The 18,728-nt window shown below is 49.9% G+C and overlaps 1 protein-coding gene across 1 annotated transcript in view; it reads right to left on the reverse strand.

Annotated features, from left to right (window-relative positions):
- ALK (ALK receptor tyrosine kinase) overlaps positions 1–18,728 on the reverse strand; it is a 756,061-nt gene that overhangs the window by 68,299 nt on the left and 669,034 nt on the right. The window contains exons 11-12 of the mRNA XM_061210871.1: positions 11,656–11,750; positions 11,358–11,486 (exon numbers count right to left, since the gene is read on the reverse strand). Of these exons, the coding sequence (XP_061066854.1) occupies positions 11,358–11,486; positions 11,656–11,750 (224 nt within the window). The remainder of the gene's footprint in view (positions 1–11,357; positions 11,487–11,655; positions 11,751–18,728) is intronic.

Here is an 18,728-nt window from a genome sequence, read left to right on the forward strand (position 1 = left end):
CAATGCCAGACTGGATTGGGACCGGGTTTCCAACGCTTCTTTAGAAACTGTGTGTGGCCTTCAGCCTGCCTTCCTTGGAGGAGAGCAGGTGTCTGGGTCACTCCCCCGGCCCAGCCCGCTCAGCCCAGGTGTGCGCCCCCTTCTCTACCACGCTCTGCTCTGTGTCTGCACACTTCATGGTCAAGGCTTCTAGAGTTTATGAGAGCTGCAGTTACGTTGTAGAGGGGCCTCAGAGGTTCCCCAGGCCACGCCAGCCCAGGAGTAAAAAGTGGGGTCTTAACGATAGTAACAAATAGTATTATCCCGGTTCTGCTCTGAGGCGCACCTGACGAAACCTTGAGTTTTCTCCCTTAACACCCATCGTTATAGCACACACGCTCTGCCACTGTCATCTCTGTCCCCTTAACTTGCTTTATTTTCTTCATAACACATCACTATCTGAAACTATATCATCTGTACACTTGTTTGTTCCCTGTTTATCCCTCTAGTGTGCAAACTTTACAAGAGTGGGGCTTAGCCAATTTTGTTCACTGTTTGTCTCCAGGACCTAAAACAGTGCCAGTCACACAGAAGATAGTTAATAAACCTTTGTTAAATGAAAAACAAAACCAAAACCAAAAAAAAAATAGAAAAAAGAGAGTAGGCCAAACGCCAGCCGCCAAACCCACTTGAGGGGTTAGAAGAGGGAGCTCACACATGCTGCGGGTGCTGTGCATGCTTCAAAGGAAGCATCTTTGACCCTTTGGAGTTCTTGTATTACGGTTAGAACATCATAGGATGGAGCGGACCAGAGGCGTTCTGGTGATACAAATGGATGTGTTGAAAGGCAAATTTTGTCTTACTCATGACTGCACAGCAGAGAGGGGGTAGGCTCCCAAGGAGCCGGCACACACCTTCACACACTCGCACACACACCAGCACACCCTCACGCTCGCACACCCACACCCACATAACTGAGAGGCAGGGAGCCCTGCAGTCTCTAAGGAAACACTCGAGTCCTGCTCCTTAGCAGTGTGGACACGCCACTGGCCCCACGGTTGAGGGAGCCGATCAGCTGATAGACTGAATGGACTAGTTAGTAGGCTCCAAGTCATAAATCTGGGTGAAGGAAAAGAAATACTCCTCTTTTTCAGGGAGCTCTTCTGAGGCCCAGGAGTTTTTCTGACTTTCAGTTGGGTTGCTGAACAAGCCCAAGCTGTACCTTATTTTCCTTACTTGTGAACATTAATCCCAGAACTGGATCATTCAGTCTGTCAGTCACTTAATAAAAAATAACAATTAAAAGAATAAAATACACTCTCACATTATTACGAAGTCATTGTCAATACTCACTATAAAAACCAAATCAGGCCTCTCAGATCCAACCACCTGGGATTTGTTTGAAAAGCTGTCCCTGGAGAAAGTTCTGGAGTCCCCATTATTTCTGAGATCTTGACAAGCTTTAAAAGACTAGAAACCCTCTTTCAATTTATATTGATGAGTGGGTCTTTTGGGGGGCAATCTTCTATGTCCTTACCCAAGTCACATATTTCCCCCAAGTGGAGTTTGAGGGTTTCACCTACAAACTGATGATCAGCTGGGTTGGGGGAATTGATTGAACAAAAGGACCCAACATGCAAAATACTGCCCCCTTTTTTCTTAAGATGGTTAGCTTTAAGAGGGCAAAAACTAGAATGTGCTTGAAACTTTTGCAAAAAAATTAAGGAAAAATATGCCCAGAACACATACTTATATACAAATAAAAGAGTGCACAGCTCATAGGTGGAGGAGGAGGAGGATTATAAATACACTGAAAATGTATAGAAGGCAACATATGAGGGACAAGTGAATTGGCTCAATATTTTCTGTTATGTAGTTTAATAATGTTAATAATAATATCACACATTTTATATTAGCATATTCTTTTGTACCTTTCAAAGCAAATGATCTCATTTGCTCACTACAATAGCCAGCTCTGAAAAAGTACTGTGGCAGGTAATTATTATCACTACTTTATGAATAAAGAAAAAACTGGGGCTCAGAATGTTTGACTCTCCTGAAGTCCCACAGCTGGAACCACGGTCTCTAGGATTCTTTGTTGATCCATTTTCCATTCTGCTATGGACTGGCACTCAGTAGGTACTTAGTGAATATTTAAGTGTCTGTGGAATGTTGAACAGAGAGGCTTGAGATTGCTGCCAGGAATTCTGCCCATCAGAATCCACAATGAGCTCTCAAAGCTTCCTGGTGATTGGTTGATCTCTGACACACAAAATCCACTGCAGGTAGGCTGTCAGGTGGCCCCAGTGATCTCTACCTCCTGGTAGCCACACCCTTGCATAATCCATTCCCTTTGAGTGTGGGTGAGACCTGTGAGTTGCTTCTAACCAACAGAATATGACAAAGGTGACAGGATGTTATATTCATGACTATGTTACATAAGATTGTAACTTCCATCTTGCTAGTAGACTCCCTATTTCTCTGTCTCTGTCTCTCTTTCTCTTTCTCATCATCAGCTTCTCCAGGAACTGCCAACAACCATGTGAGTTTGGGAGTAATTCGTTCCCCAGTTGAGCTTTCAGATGAGACCCAGCCCTGGCTAACATCTTATGCAAGCTTATGAGAAACTATGAAGCAGAGGACCCAGCTAAGCTGTGCCTGGTTTCTTGACCCACAGAAACTGATATAACAAACGTGTGTTGTTTTAAGCCACTATATTTTTATGGTAGTTCATTACAAAGCAATAGATACCTATCTGTATACCCCAAAGCCCTCCCCAGAAGCCAATGCTTTCTTTGGCCTCATCTTTTTGGTAAGCACCCAGTGTGGAGGGTGCTGGTGGGCCCATTTATTCCCTGTGCCCTCTTTCTTCTCCCTGACTCAGTGATGGCTAAGGTGATTCCACCTCTTGTTCCTTTTCCTCTTGGCAATGTAGGGGCAAGCAGGGAGGAACTGCCTTTTGGGATCTAGAGTTAGCATTTCAGCCTTTCTCCCCCTAGTTCCACTGTCCAGCTCTGGGTCCAGATAAATTTTAAAAAACCTCTCTGTCCAGGATCACTGAAGCTTTGCTGCAACAAGCAAAGAGCTGAATAGGCTCCGAGGGGATGCAGGGTTATTTTGCAGGCAGAACAAGCAAGTCTGAGAGAAGGACGATAATTAAAAGTGGACTTCCCAAATAACAAGTGCTTAATGCACCTGCACTGATGGAGGGGCCTTTGTGTCCTGCTAGTCTTGGAGCTAGATGATCTTAATCAAGGCGTGCTGAGCTCAGAGTTCCCAGGTCATTTATTGTCTCTCACTTATGTAATCTTTCACTAAAACAAATGGGAAAAACAACATGTTTTCTCAGGGCAGCCAGGAGAGAGAAAGGCAATGGGTCCTCTCGGCTACTAAGAGGAACCACGGCATGGTGTGAAGGCATTTTGTCTGCAGCTTCGCCATAATGCCAACCAGCACGTCGTATTAGACTGGAGGTTCGTGAAGCGTTTTTGAGTCTGCCAGAGCTGGATGCTGCTGTACTATTTTTCCAGTGGGGCCCAGGGTCGGGCAGTTATGAAGTACACTGTTGATTCCTTGCTTTCTCAAAGGACACTGGATTTCTTTTCAAAAATGATGATCAGTTCAGCATAATTCGCAATGCACCAGTCTTGGATGGAGACCCTTTCACCATCCAGGGCAGGATAAAGGCAGAGCCGGGGAGTGGGGGCACCTGTCCTAATTCCAGCTGTGATCAGAATTGGACACCTGAAAAGGGATGCAGAGACTCCCTTGTACTGAGGTAACAGTGGCTTCATGTCAGGCTTATGTGAGCCCCGCTCTGGGTGGTACATTTTCCACGAGGGACATTTTGGCTTGTTCCCAGCTGCAGGCCCCAAGGCACCCAGCACAGGACAGGGCACGGAGCAGGCACCAAAACAGGCCTGTTAAATTAAACTCAGCTCGATGTGATTTTTTTTTTTTTTCTAGGAGAGAGATTCAGGGAATTGTGAACACATTAACTGGAAAGCAATGAGGTTTTCTGTGTTGAACGCTGAGCTGAATCTCCTCGTGGAAAGAGAAGATGGATGTAGCCAGTCTGGATGTAGCAAGAGCTTCTCCCTAACCGTGGTCAGCAGCTGGGTGGTATCTGGGATTGTTCCTAATGGACATGGGGCTAGAGCGGGAAGACTTTGGGGTGAGCCGGCTTGAGTGGGAACCCTGGCTCTGCAGCTGATTGGTGAGGTAAGCTGCATAACCTTTCTGATTCTGTCTCCCCAATTCTAAAATGGGGAAAATAACAACAGCTCATGTAGCTGACCCAGCTCACTTTGGGTCAAGCACCTCTCTAAGCCCTCGACACCGATTCACTTATGTGATCCTTTCCTCAAAACTATGAGATGGAAGCCCTAACTAAATAAGCGCCATTTTTTGGATGTGAGGAAACAAAGGCACAGAAAGGAGAAGTGAGTGGCTTTAAGTAGGTGGCAGGGCTGGGAGCTGGACCGTCATGTCTCTCCTGGGGGACTGGTGGGGAGAGTCTGTAAGGATCACATAAGAGACACCGAGTGTGCTTAACAGCTGGAGACGGGGGTGCAGAGGGAAGGGGGCCGTCTGCAAACCCATGAAGCTCTGCTGCCAGTGGGTGCTCTGTTCAGGGAGCGTGGCTTCTTATCCAGCCTTCAGTTCCTCCCTGTCACCATCACCGGGTCCCTGCGGAAGTGCTGTCTCTCCCTCGGCCACCAAGCAGCCCCTGGGCCTTGGTGTCGGCCACCTCCTGGGGATGCTGACTGGCTCCCCAGCTTGCAAAGCCTCTTGCTCCGGGAGGGACTTGTTAACATGAGTAACGGGGATTGTGAATCACGAATTAGTTCCAAGCTACCTCTCTCCCTGGAGCACAGCCGCGCTAGCTCCTGGGGAAGGGAGCTGCACCCAAATGAAGAGTGACATCCTAATTGGGAGGGTGCCGAGCCTGCCGCAGTGACTGGGGGCCCACGAGCCTTGTTAGAGCTGGTGCTTCATGCGTTATCACTAGTACTCTGGCTATAAATAGGTGATAATCTAAAATCAGTGGATAAGAGAGAACGCGCAGCACATGGTTAAACAGCGGGCCAGCTGAGCAGGGAAATGGCCAGTGCCCGAACGGGTTCCAAGGATTATATCTACAGTCCCATGCCGGCCCAGCTCTCAAAGAGGTGCTCCTCGCAGTTGAACGGGTGCCGACAGGAGTGCCTTTCATGTGCACCCATGAAGGCTGGGGTGCACGGAGAGACGCAAATTAGCTGCAATGATCAGCTTTCTTACATGTGCGGAGGTGCATTGTATGCCTGGTGTGCTGTTCGGAATATTAGTGAAGATGCCTCTGTGCTCTGTTTAAGCAAAAACTGACATTTTCAGTTCAGGGTTTTTCAAAGAGAGATTCCTCCAGAAGACCCATTCAACAGTGGGATTCCTTTAAGGTTTCTTTAAGGAAACTTTGCCCTTCCAAATGTTATTTGGCTTAGAAAACTTTACTTTTCATGTGATTTTAGCCTTTTACACAACTTGTATAACTTAGAGCAAGTTATTTCCTCTCTGTGGGCCTCAAGTTCCTCATCTGTAAATGGGGGGTAATATTATAGTACGAGCAAATGAGATAATGCACGTGAAAGAGCCCAGCACACGGCGCTGCTCAGGGATAGTGGTTATCATTGCTGTGTAAAGAGGAGACGCATGAGGCGAGGCCCTTACTGTCTGAGAGCTGAACCCTTGGAGGATGCTGTGTGGCCCCGAGCCCGCCTCCTCTCCATCCCAAGGTCTACGCCCATCTGCAACGAGGAGGTCGGGCTGCAGCCTGGGTTTCCTAAACTCTGTTTCAAACCAGGTTTTCCTTGTGAGTTTGTTAAAAAGGCAGAGCTTGACCTCTCATTCTCAGACATTAAGATTCCACAGGTCTGTGGGGCCCAGGAATCAGCATTTTAACCAGGAGCGCTTGTGGGTCCTCCCTCCCTCAGCCAGGTAACCAGAAGCAGATGACGTGAGGACACAGAGAAACCCTGGGCCAGATCTAGGTCCCCAACAGCCGACCTGCTCACTGCTGCATTCATGCAGTCCCAGATCGTCACGGGTTATTTCTGGAAGAAGCTGTTAATGATACAATGAACTTAGGAGTCTATTCTGAGGTCCCCCTGGAGTGAGTGGGGCTTCTACCTTTACTTGTTGCCTGTCCTCCCAATGCTTTGGGGGCCTCCTGCCTTCAAAACTGGCACACAGTAAAAAGCCACGGCTAAAGCAGGGATGCCAGCTCCCTCTGTACCTCCAACCTGGCATGAGGTTGTCTGCAATGCCAACAGGTGATAAGATGATAGGATTTTCTGGAACTGGATGAGATACATGTATTTCTTTAGGAACTGGGTAAATCTTCGCTATTGGGGTATGCCGCTGAAATGAGCTTGGCTGGGCCTGCAGGTGCGAAAGACTCCGATGGAAACAAAGACCCACAGTGAGTGAGAAGACAGTTCTGAGTGAGCGAGGCCAGGCCCTGTGAAGCCTGCCTTCCAATAATGCTGTCATCCCCAGAAGGGTGTGCTTGGAGCATAATGGCTCTAGCTACAAATTCTATTAACTCTAATAGTTGTTCTGTGGTGAATGGATAATGCATTTAGCAGAAATAGACCCAATCAATTTATGTGAAACACATAAAACTTTCTCATTGGAATTGGCATCTGTTCTTGAATCATAGGAGTGTGTGTGGAAATGGACCCTGCAGTCACCCTCACTTCTGGGCACATTAGCAGTGGGCCAAGGAGAGCTCTGGCTCCCTTATGCCATATCCCCTCAGCTCTTAGAACCATGGAGCTGGGGATGGCAAGGGACCTGGAGACTGTCTACTTCAACCTTGATTTTCAAAAGTAGCAGTTTTCTCTCCTTTGTCTGTGTTTGCGTTAGTCCCTCAAACACGAGCTGTTACCTGAGGGTTTGCTGACATGCCCCAGCCATCAAATGAGGGGATGGAAGGCCGGACAGAGGGGAGACCTGCCTTAGGACCACAGCTTGCTAGTGTAGGCCAGCCGGGAGTTCTGACTCCTGGTCCAGTGCTCTTTTCCACACATTTTTAATTGTCTCCCCACCAACCTTTGGCAAGAGACGTGTATTCAGAAAACAGTAAACCAACTGTCACCAACCAACTCAAAGGCAAGACTGTGGCTTGATGCCAGGGTTCTGCAAGTTATGGATACCTGTGGGTTGGGCTTGTTTGCATGTAAACTGAGCTGATTCCATCCTGCCCTCCTACACAATATGTAAGCTCTAAAGAGAAGGAGAGATGGGTTAGGAAGCCGAGGCAGAGTCATCTGGCCCAGGGTGGGGGGAGGGTCCTGCCTGTCCTTACCTGGGTTTTTAGAGAGAGAGAAGGTGACAGAGCCTGCATGCACCTCCTCACCCCTAGTGGTCATTACTGCTGGGGGGCAGGGGAGAGAGAGAGAGAGAGAGAGAGAGAGAGAGAGAGAGAGAGAGAGAGAGAGAGAGAGAGAGAGAGAGAGAGAGAGAGAGAGCTCTGCAGCCCGTGATTGCATTATCCCAACCATTTGGTTAGTGTGACTGTATGTGTAAAGCTGACAAATGTAATTTCTCAGCCTTAATACTTGCCCCATTTCTCTCTCAGTTTCTTCATCTGATTAGCTAAAGTGACTCAGAGGCTTCCGAGAATGTTCCGTGAAGCACCTGGACAGGCTATTCCCTGCCTGGATGCTCCAGCGGCTCAGCTCTGCCCCGTGGGCTGGGGGTGAGGAAATCCCCAGACCCAGAGGGTCAGGCCCTCATCAGAGGGAAGGGCTGGCTTGGGGGACGTGAGGAGTGTTTAGAAATTTGGAAGCTTTGTGAGTGACGGTTTTCAGAAGACCCAACTGGCGTTTGCATTTCTAGGAGTTGCTCGAAAGCCTGCTGGGAGGAGAGTCGAAATGCCACCAGCCACCCTTGTTCCAGCCCAGCAGAAACTGACAGTGCTGAACTTTGGGGAGAAAATCTTATTATCCAGCCTCCTCTGTCCTTTGTTGGGATGGCTGGGAGCAGATTTGTTTACTGATCATGCAGGGGCTCTCATCTGGGACACTCTCCCAGCTCTTTTCCATTTATAGCTCTGACCTCTGATAGGATAATTGGATACTTGAAGTAGCTCAGTTGGCTGAAGAGTGCAGACTTCAAGGCTACATCCTGGCCCCATTTCCTACCAGCTGTGGGATGCTTACATTCTTCCCCGTCAATCTCTCTCATCCCTGCAGTTCTAATAACAGCAGCGGGCCCTGGGCCAGAGTGAGGACTAGAGGAGTAGATGTGTGAGACCCCCCAGCCCAGGGTCAGGTGTGCTCACTGACTGTTCTTTCCTTTCCTTTCCCTCTGCCCCCAGCCCTCCCTTCCTCTCCGGGGGGCTCTCCCGGGTAGAAGCTCTGAGTGAGGTTAAGCTTGTCAACTACAAATTGGCGCTTGGCATCTACCTCTACAAGGATCAAATCATAAGCTGCTGTGACCGCTGACTTTCAACAGTCACCCTGAAAGGAGTTCAGGGGGTAGATCAGGAATGAGACACTCTGTGCTCTAAAAAAACTGGCAGAACAGGCCTTCAAATAGTTAGATATTTTCAAGAAAAGATTTTATGAGCCCAATCCTCGCATCTCCTCATATCTAGAGAAAGCACTAAAATCTTTCATGGTGACGTCTGCTCCTTGTGGCTAGCTGTAACCTTCACGAGACTAGCAGCAACCTTCTGCAAAAATGTGTGCTGCATTGCACGTACTCCCCGTTCACCAAAACCACATATACACTGACTGTCCCCCCTGCCTCTTCGGAGCAGTCTCTCAGAGCTATGCGAAATGCTGTCTCCTGGGCTATCGTCCTCATTTTGCCCCAAATAAAACTTAATTCACAACTATCACATTGTGCCTTTTTTTCAGTCGACAAGCTTCACGTTGCAGACCATGACCTGCAGGTTCACAGGCTGCCCTCTTCCCGTGGGCCAGAAGCTCCAGAACAGGGGGTACTGGCTCCCCTCTTCCCTGTCGTAGCTGCACAGCCCCAGGTTTGTGGGAAGTGCCAGGCAAACGTTTGTCAGGTGATTATTTCCGAGTGGCTGTGGCCCTGACCGTGGCCTCTCCATGAGCTGCCTGCACTTTTCCCCCTCCAGGTCCCTCCTCCGATGGCACTTCTCTCGCTGCAGGCACCTTGCCCTCCCTTAATCGTCCAAGTATCTGTCTCCTTGTGCTCTCCTCTTCTAGACTCGGAGCTCTCTGAGCTCCTGACCTGGGTCTGGACCGCCGGCAGAGGCAGAGGAAGTGTGCAAGAACTAGGGGGGGAGCTCTAGATTAAAGCCAAGAGGGTGGACCTGGGCTTGGACCCAGGGCGTGGCCTGTTCTCCCTGACCATGAGGGTGGGTCCTGGCTAAGTGCCGCTCCAGGGGGCTCAGTGGGCATCGTCCTTTGGCTGGTGGGGAAAGGAGGCCCTGCTCCACACGCCCCCCAAGGCTGCTTGGGGAGGTGTTTGCCTCAGTGTCCCCTTCCTCTTGAGCTGGGGTCACTCTGAAAGGGGTCTGGAGACAGAACACTGACCCATAGCCACTTGCTGTCACTCCTGCCCTGAGGCTGGGGTCAGGCAGCAGAGGAAGCTTGTGTGTCTGCCACTGTCATCTCCAGCCTCTCAGGCACCCGCTCGCTTCTAATTTTATTTGGAGGTGGTAGGGGAGCACTGCCACTTTTGAGCCTCTGCGAGATTTCATTAGTCTGAGGGGCCACCGGGCAGACCCTTATCGATCAGCCTTTTAGGGGCAGTGGGAGTTATATGGCAATAAACCGGGGAGTCAGGCAGGGCGCGTGGCTGCTCCCTAAATGCTGGCTGCGGGGTCCCGCTGCCGACATCTGAGTATTGAGCTCAAGCATCAATCGCCCACCAGTCAATTGATAAAGTGTTTCTGGAGCTCCTGCTACATAATCGGTGCTGGCGGTGAGGAGGGGCGGGGCTTGCCGCGATGTTTGCTCCGCAAGTCCCGCATTTATCGCATTTATAGCAGGGAGACAGTGGTTGACCAAGGGCTAGGAAGTGATGGAGGTGAGTCACTGGGGTGGGGGGCGGGGACAGGTGCTGAACGATTAGCAGAGGGCTGCCTCCATCATGTTAGATGTTTTTGCGAACCACGAGGCAGAGGGGGGAAATAGAGATCACGGTTGAGGAGACCAGGTTCCTCTTCGTGTGAAAAAAATGAAAAAAAAATTGAGGTTCTAGTTCAAGGTGATGGGAGAAAAGGAGAGAGGTGATGGGAAAAGCAACGAACGCTTTCCTCTGGTTTGGCAGCTGGATTAGATCAGGCAGGAACTGGAAGGAATGAGAGTCCTGGGACAGCTTTTTAGGGGAAGGAAAGGAAAGGATTTCTTCAAAGACAAAGCAAAGCTAATATTTATTTAATAAGTTGAGGGTCAATGAATTTAGTGCAAAGGTATAGCCTCAACTATTTTTTTTTTGTACTTTGCACTAAACAAAAATTTTACGTTAAAAGTAGAAATGAGAGAGGTATCATTTATTTATTGTTATTTTAATATAGAATTACCTTTTAGAGGAAAAGAGTGTGGGTGGACTGTGGCCTTTCTGAGTTACTCATGTTGGATGAAGCCTGACACCCCAGGCGCCAGCACCCACCTGGGGGAACCCCTTGACCTGCTGGTGTCAGGCCCGGTGGCCTTCATTAGCTCCTCTGGGGCTGGGCTCACAGATCTAATAACCACCGACAAACCTCATACTGCGTTTGGAGACTGATTCCAAGAGATTTCCCTCTGGTACAGAGCAGCTGAGAAGTCACACCCACGGTTTAGGGCCAGAGGCTGAAGAGGCCTGTGTTTGAAGCAGCAAGGGCCCCATGAGAAGTCCTTCAGCCCAGGGGATGCTGAATTAAACAGCTTCAGAAGGGAGTCAAGCTTTGGGGAAATGCGTTGAACCTGAAGCTTTGAGGGGTTTTACCACTGATGAGCTAGTCTGCCTTTGAGCAACGGATAACCTTGGCCTTGGGCCCAGCCCTCTTTACGAGGAGAAGAAATCGATGGAAGGTGTGCTTTGTTCAGTAAATGGGGAGTGGTCTCAAAGGACTGAGTTGAGAAAAGGGTACCAGCTTGTTTCCCCTGTTTGTGTCGGGGCCTGGGTACTTCCCAGGCATGGAGGACAGTTGCTCCTTTGCACAACTTTCAGAAGCTCCGTTTCCCCAAGGAATAGGACAACCAAACGGCTTTCTCTTGGAGCCCATTAGCCAGGGGGTAGGTGATCTTCTTTCCAAAGGTCGACTATTTTATCCTATAAACACCGCTCCCCACCCCAATCACAGTACATATCTTTCTTCTACCTTTTGCAACAAAAAATTACTTTGCTCAGTATGTAAGTTGAACTCTTACCTGTAGGGTCAAAGATGGGGTTCTCTTTTGGTGTGTTTTCCCAGGGTTTTGGCTCCTTGTTTGGGTTTCCCTCAAACAGATTTCTTGACTTGGGTGCTGTATTCTGCGGCATCTTGTCCTCCCCACCAACTAGAACAGAGAAGACCCCACGGGCTGAGTTAAGTGAGGTTCGGTTTAAGGGGGAGATGAGTACGCCCCGGGGAAGGTGGCAGAGACCACGGGCTTGGGTCTAGGAGGGATTGTGAGGCCCAGGATACTCTGGGTTGGGGGCCAAGTGCTGGGGACAGAGTGCACTCACTGGTGAGGTAGCAGTCCAGGCTGATGGAGATATTGTTGAAAGCCACGGTGGCTCTGGATCCTGGTCCCCACCACGCAACAATCTGCAGCCAGAACCTGTAAGCGTGTCAAGAGGAGTGGGTGTGAGAAACTACGCGGGGGGTCATGTCTTGGATTCAACGTCCAGCACGATCCAAATGTGCACTGATGACCCAGCTCGCAACTGGAGCTGTTATCAGCCTCATCTAATCTCAGGGAGGCGGCGAAGGGGGAGATGTCAACATCTCCCTACTTCTCCAGCACAGGGCACTTCCCTTTCTGAGGGACTGCTCTGTAGGTTAATGGAATTTGGAGCTTGGGGCCTGAGACCAGGACTCCCGGATACTCTGAGGAGACCTCTTGTGCGTTCTGGGTGTGCAGGGTGGGCAGAAGGGCTAGGCTTCATATCAGCTGGTGCTCACAGGCGGGGCTGAAGACGTTATTAAACTATTGAGATGCTTCTGTGCCAACTGATAAAGCGCCTCTGTTCCCCATGTGTCCTCTGCTTGTTGATTGCCTCAGGCAGCATGGCTCTGTCCCTGGAGCCCCCTGGATTCCTCATTATCCAGCAACTGAAAGGTTAACTCCTCACACAGAGGGGGATCTCGAGGAACCCATGTCTTGTTCAGTATCAGTTCTAACTGAGGTTGGTCTCTGCAGTGCCCGACTGATTGTTAAATATTAAATGATTTGAGTGTGATCCCTGGGAGTGTTTGTAAGCAACACAGAGTGGGCCATAAGTGTTAACAGTAAACCCATGAGATATTGTTTCCTTCCATCTCTTTCACAGCCTTGGAGGATCAGGTCCTGGGACTGTGGCCAGGGAAGGCTTTAGAGTGGGATAAATAGAAAATACCTTTGGTTCATTTGTTTCCTGGGAAGTCATCCTCCTGGAATACTTCAGTTAGCCAGCCCTGTCCTGCTGTAAAGTGAGTTTCCTGAGAACTTAAAACCCCTCTCCCACCTTTCAGAAAGTCAATCCAGCATGACCTTGCAGAAGCATGCACAGTCTCTGGTGTGGATGTTAAAATATCAAGAGAGACAACCCATGCCCACCAATTGGTGACTGGATAAAACACATATGCGGTGGCCATACAATGGAATGCTACTCCCCAATATAAAAGAATGGGCATGGTTATAGGCTATAAAATGGATAGACCTCAAAAACATTACGCTAAGTTAAAGAAGCCAGACAGTAATTAAAGACCTCATGACACTATTCATCTACATTTTTCCATTTATATGAAACGTATAGAAGAGGCAAATCTATAGAGATTGAAAGAAGATTAGCGGTTGCCTGGGAATGGGAACAGTATTGACTGTAAACCAACACAAGGGTTCTTTTTGGGGGGACGAAAACATTCTGCAACTGGATTGTAGTGTTCTTTGCACAACTCTGTACATTTGCTAAAAGTCATTGATGCGTACACTTAAAACAGGTGAATTGATGGTATGTAAATTATAGTTCAAAAATGCTGGTAAAACAAAAGGGGAGAGGGAACTCAGACAATAGAGTTGGCAGTGTGGGGTAGCAAGAGAAGAAAACAGAAGTGTTGGCAGGAGTGGGAGGCTGACAGCGTGCAGAAGGCGGGGCAAAGAGGGCAGAGCAGACACAGGAAACAGCCTTAGCAGAGGGAGGAAAGGCACAGAGGAAAGAAACCTGAGGAGAAAGAATGTTTGCTTATGATTTGCAGTGAGGGCAGCAAAGCTTTATAGTCAGTGAGTGAACTGCCACAGAGGCCGGAAGCCCCCATCGTGCCCATGAGCGGATGACCTCTGATCCACACGTAGAAGGGTTAAACACTGGGACCAGAGAAGAATTACTGCCTCTTGTGGGGGAAAGACTCAAAAACAAAATCAAACTTTTATCTAAATAGTGTGTTTGTGATCAATTATTCTTAACCAAGCTACCCAGTAAATCCGTCTACGCCTTTACCTGTCTTATGAAATCTGGTCAATCATCACAAATAATCCTTCTTATTTGAAAGTCACAATTAGGGGGCCCAAACCTGGTTTGATTCTGAAGAGGAAATGCCTGAATCTGCTGTACTCATGCCAACCTCACTGGTGCCTTCAGGCCACATTCCCCATGATGGGGCCCACGTGCCTCCATTAGGATAGACCGGTAAAGAGGGCTGGTGGTTGGTTGGGCTTGGAAAGAAGAGTGCCCAGTGGAGAATCCCCAAATCCTGTTCTGGGCTGGATGACTGTGCATGAGGGGTCGAACCCACCCAATTTGTCCAGCCAGCTGTTGGCACCTGGCACATGCCTCTGAGAGGCATCTTTCATTATGACCTTGATAAGCACCCACTGAAAGGATTTTCGTTTCACGTACACCTCTCATGTATGTATATTGGGTCCTACTTCAGACCTATAAGGGATTCTAAAAGAAATCAGACAAGATGCTGCATTCAAGTTGCTTGCTGACCAGTGGAGAGACAAAGGGTGTCTATGTCAGTATAGAATCAGTTAGAAGGAGGTGGATACCCCATGAGAGGTGCAGGTAAGATGCTCTGAGAGCTCAGAGGAAGGAAGACTTCCACCAGGCTGCGGAGATGGGGAGCACTTCACAGAGGAGGTGGTTTTCAGGTTGGTTCTGAAGGAAGGAAAGGACTCAAAGATGTGGACATGGGGATGGAAAGCAGTGAGGAGAGGGTGTCTCCAGGAGAGAAGCTGGAGTGGGGGACGGGTCAGAGCAGGACAGGGCCCCTCCAGCTCCACTGCGAGGGGTGTGGAAGGAGGTGAAGATGGTGAGAGGCCCATATGTCTCACACACCTACATTGGGTTTCTCCATAAGTCTTGGCGAGGTCAGAGGTGTGGTTTTCCTGGATCTCCACAGGGGACATGGTCTACAGATGAACTCCTAGCCGGAGACTGCGTAACCCCCAAACACAGCCAGACCTGGGATTCTCAAGTGGCCAACAAGCGCCCTAATATTGCTGTCTCGTTCTCTTTACAACAGTTGCCAGGGTTAGGGAGATACTGCTCCCAGGCAGCAAGAAAACAGGTACTTAGAGCTACTTGGAGAGGGTGACTAGAAAGAATCACGTTCCCTGGTGGAACATCAGGGAGGCAAATCTGCCCGATGCTCCTGCACGGCAGTGGGTAAGGGGCCCTCTGTCCACCTTTCCAATTCTCCACTCAGGCTCATCATCTCCTAGACTGTCCTCCATAGGCCAAGGGGCCAGGCACCGATTTCGGTGCTGAGCTGCATCATGGGAATACTTTCCGGGAGGGCCTGGGGAGCGTGAGCAAGTAAGTTACACCTGTGTGCCTGTCGAGCATGGGGGAGAGGGCCGAAACCCCTGTTTCCCCCTAATTGATCTCTTCCCCTAAATGGATGTCTCCCCTTCCCTCTCTGCTCTCCCTGCCCCTCTCTTGCCTTCCTTCTCATTACTGAGAGATTAGAGCTGCAAAGTTCTCAACCAGCCACTGGGCCTCTTAGCATGGATGGCATGATGCAAGCTGGTGCTGGAATGGTTTCTAAATAGAAGAGTTTCTAAAGTGCTCTGCAAGGCAATGGCAGTGGCAGCTGCTGTTTCAAAGAGTCTGATTGACACTGGGAATTGCACATATTTTGAGTCAGGAACACTCATAACAATCAGGGAAGACTCAGTCAGATGCCGAATCAGATGTAAACACGTGATGCTGCCTCTGTCCACCCAGGAGGCCACGCTGCCAACCCACCCCCAAATGCTCCAGACTCCGGAGGCTGCAGGGAGGGGACAGGTGGGACAAAGGTGGGTCACGCTGGGAAGCGGGGGGGGGCAGGGGTGAAGCAGAGGCAGTTGGGGAGTGGGGTCTGGGGATGGTGGGCAGGGAGGGAACAGAATACCCAACCTAGGAGCTTCTTTTCTGCGGAAGCACTAGCCAAGAGACCAGGCGGTGATCAGGGCCACCCAGATCCAGCCTTCTCTACTTTGGATGGTACCTCACAGAGTATCTTTGCCTGAACCTCAGGTGAAGAAGGTTTTGCTCCTGGCTCTGCTTGCCCTCTCCTGGCTGGAGATGGGTGAGACTTCTTAAGGCTCTCAGAGTCTTTCCGACCTAAGTGCAGACCCCAAGTCACTCTCCAGAGTCAGCCACGGCTTCAGGTCTTGGGTCTTAGCACATAACAGGTGGACTGTTCTGGGACTGAGGGAAATTTCCAGCACATACCAGGAGGACTGCTCTGGGTCTGAGAGAAAACAAGGTCCATGCCACATTACTGCCAGGATGGCAGGGGCCAGGGGGTTCTAACAAGTGCACAGGTTACTCTGCGGCCCCAAAGCCTCAGCTCTGTGTGGGGAAAGGAAGCAGAGCCTCGGGGCTGGCAGAGCCTCCCTCTCCCTCTCCGTGGGCAGCTTGGTCAGGGAGAAGGAAAAGCCAGCTCTCTGGGGCTTGTCCAGCTCCCTTACTGAGCTGTGTCACTTCAGAGCGTGGCAGCTGAGACCCCTCCGTCTGGCCCTCAGCCGTGGGGATTTCACTCCCTGCCCCTCCACAGTTCACACCTGCTCAGGTCTTTCTCTTTCTCCAAAGAAGACACTTTTGATTGCCTGGGTGGTTGTTGCTTTTTCCCTCTTTTCCAGGCAGTGGGGTTGGGAGCTTGTTGCTAACACAGACTTGGCTAGAGATCTTGGCTGGACCCTGGCTTTGCATAAAGAACAGCCCCCGACTCTGTCTCGTTTAGCTTTACAGAGAGGCCTGTTGAGAGCTGACCCAGGTGGGTTCTGTGAGCTGGCTGTTGGGGCAGAGGGCCAGGGCAGAGGGGCAGCCTTGGCATCAGGTGCTGCCCAGACCCATGGGGCAGATGCCTGCTTGGGAGGTGCGGAGGCAGCTCACGTACAGCTCAGAAACGCATAATCTCGTTCAGGCAACAGACTGTTAATGGACAGTGGATATAATGCCTTACTTGCCACCTTGCCAGCCTTAGGGATTGACAAACCTAATTAAGTTCACTTAATGATTTTAAATAGCTGACAAAAAGGTGTGTGTCTGAATGTGGACTGAGGGACTAGGAAGGCTTTGGAGAGAGAGAAGAAAGAATGGCTGGGCTGAGTAACAGGCATTTAATGGATAGGCACCACGGCTTGGATTCCTCTGTTGACCATTCAGCGGGCTTGGAAGGTGGGAGTGTTCCACATCCCTTTCTGCAGCTGGGGCTCTCTGGGCTCTGGCTGCTTAGGATAGGGCTGGCAGATACTGCTGAGGAAACACGCTTTCTCCAAGTTCTCACTGTGCAGTTGATTTGCTCCGCAAAAGGCTTCTAAAATGGACTGTCGCAAAGCTCGGGTTGCTGTATGCATTTCTATTAGAATAATGTATGTGATGACAAAGCCCTGCTGCATCCATCCTATTATCTGTGTAATTGACTTCAGTTACCAGTGGAAGAAGAGGGGCTGATGGCCAGCCTTGGGTGCCTGGGACCAGCCTTGGCTGGGATCAATGTGGCCAGGGCCAGGCACGTGTGCCCTGATGCTAGGAGTCTTTGGCTCCGGCACGGTAGAGTAGGGGTGGGCTGGACATTCTAGGCCACACTCAGCAGTTGGGAGCCCCCCCCTTCCCCAGCAGTCCCACTCACAGAGTAATTTACCATCTCCTGATGTGGTCTCCCCTCTGGGCATAATGACATCAAGAACAGAGAGGGGAAGTCAATACGGAGTGATTCCAGGGCTGCCAAGGGCCACAGAGATCTTTCACAGTGAATCTGACTTCTGTGAGGGACCGCTTTGGGGTGAAATAGGGGAGAAAATGAATCTTCAGTCTGGCTGAGCAAGCATGGAGAACTCTTCAACTTTCTCAGTCCCAGCCTTCCAGGCACTGGCTGTCTCTGCTCATTTTGGAGGCTGACTCTTAAGGATCTGGTGCCCGCATTTGCTCTGGCGTGCCTCCTATCGGAAAGGCCCACCACAAGGATGTTCTGCCAGACTGCAGAGCGGGGAGAAGCCGTTCTTCAGCAAGTTCCCATTTTGCTCTTTCATTCTCTCATTCTGTGTCCCATATATTGAGCTATCCCTGGGCCCCAGGCTTTCAGGGGAAAGGTGAAAGGGAAATCTTGAGGCCTGGCCCATCGGGAGGTATCTGTGCACAAAAATACCTGCCCCACAGGCTCGAGTGTGTCAAGTGCCCCAAGGGAGGAGAATTAATGCACTTTCCCCAGGGAGAGGTGGAGAGAGAGAGAGCGCACCTGAGAGCGAGCTTCTTGGGCTGGATGTCCCCTTCTGAGTTACTGAGGCTAGATTATCTCTGGGGGCACCAGCATAAGAAGAGAGCTGAAGAAGGAAGGGCAGGGACCTCCTGGGAGCATCATCTGACTTGCCAGGTCACACAGGGAGACAGTAGCAGAGGGAAGATGGGAACTCGGGCCTCTTGCTTCCCATGCCACTTTTTTCGCCATCCCTTGCAGAACCATCCAAATTATTTAATCTCGCTTAGCCTCTTATGTCCTCCATACTACTGGTGAAGTACAACCAGCCCCTAAGAGCCAGAAAGCGCCTGTACCCACTCATCTCAGAAAGACTGGGACACCTGCTCCACCTTTCTCAGGATACACAGACATTTCCAGCACTAGCCTTATCTTCTACCCACTGCTGCCGTGCTGGCCTGTGGCTTGGAGGGCTCAGGTGGTGCCAGAGATGGCGGCCCTCCCCATGGAGAGGAGATCCAGGGAGAGGGTGGTTGCTGGTTCCCTTCTCCCTGACACAAATATCTTTATGAGGGTGAATTAGCAGCCTTCTCTGAGTGGTGGAAGCAGAGTCTCAAAAGGTAAAGTGGGGTGAAGAATGGGCTGTATACTTGGTGGGACCCTGGGCAAGTCACTGAAACTTGTCAGGTGCACCTATGGTTTTTAAAAATCTATGTAATATGAGTATTTTCATATTGGAAGCCCTTCTTCAGTATGGGAGATTCTAGTTTGTTGTTCCTGTTTTCTATTATTTTTTATTAGAAATCTGTACTTCCTCGGGCAGTATTATAAATTACATATCTCCTCCTCTGCCTTCAAGCAAAGATTATTTGAGCACCTTCTATGAGTCAGGCACTGTGTCTGTAGCTGGGAGTATAGAGATGTCTAAGAC

The sequence above is a fragment of the Eubalaena glacialis genome, chromosome 14, assembly GCF_028564815.1.
Source record: "Eubalaena glacialis isolate mEubGla1 chromosome 14, mEubGla1.1.hap2.+ XY, whole genome shotgun sequence".
NCBI classification, from domain to species: Eukaryota; Metazoa; Chordata; class Mammalia; order Artiodactyla; family Balaenidae; genus Eubalaena; species Eubalaena glacialis.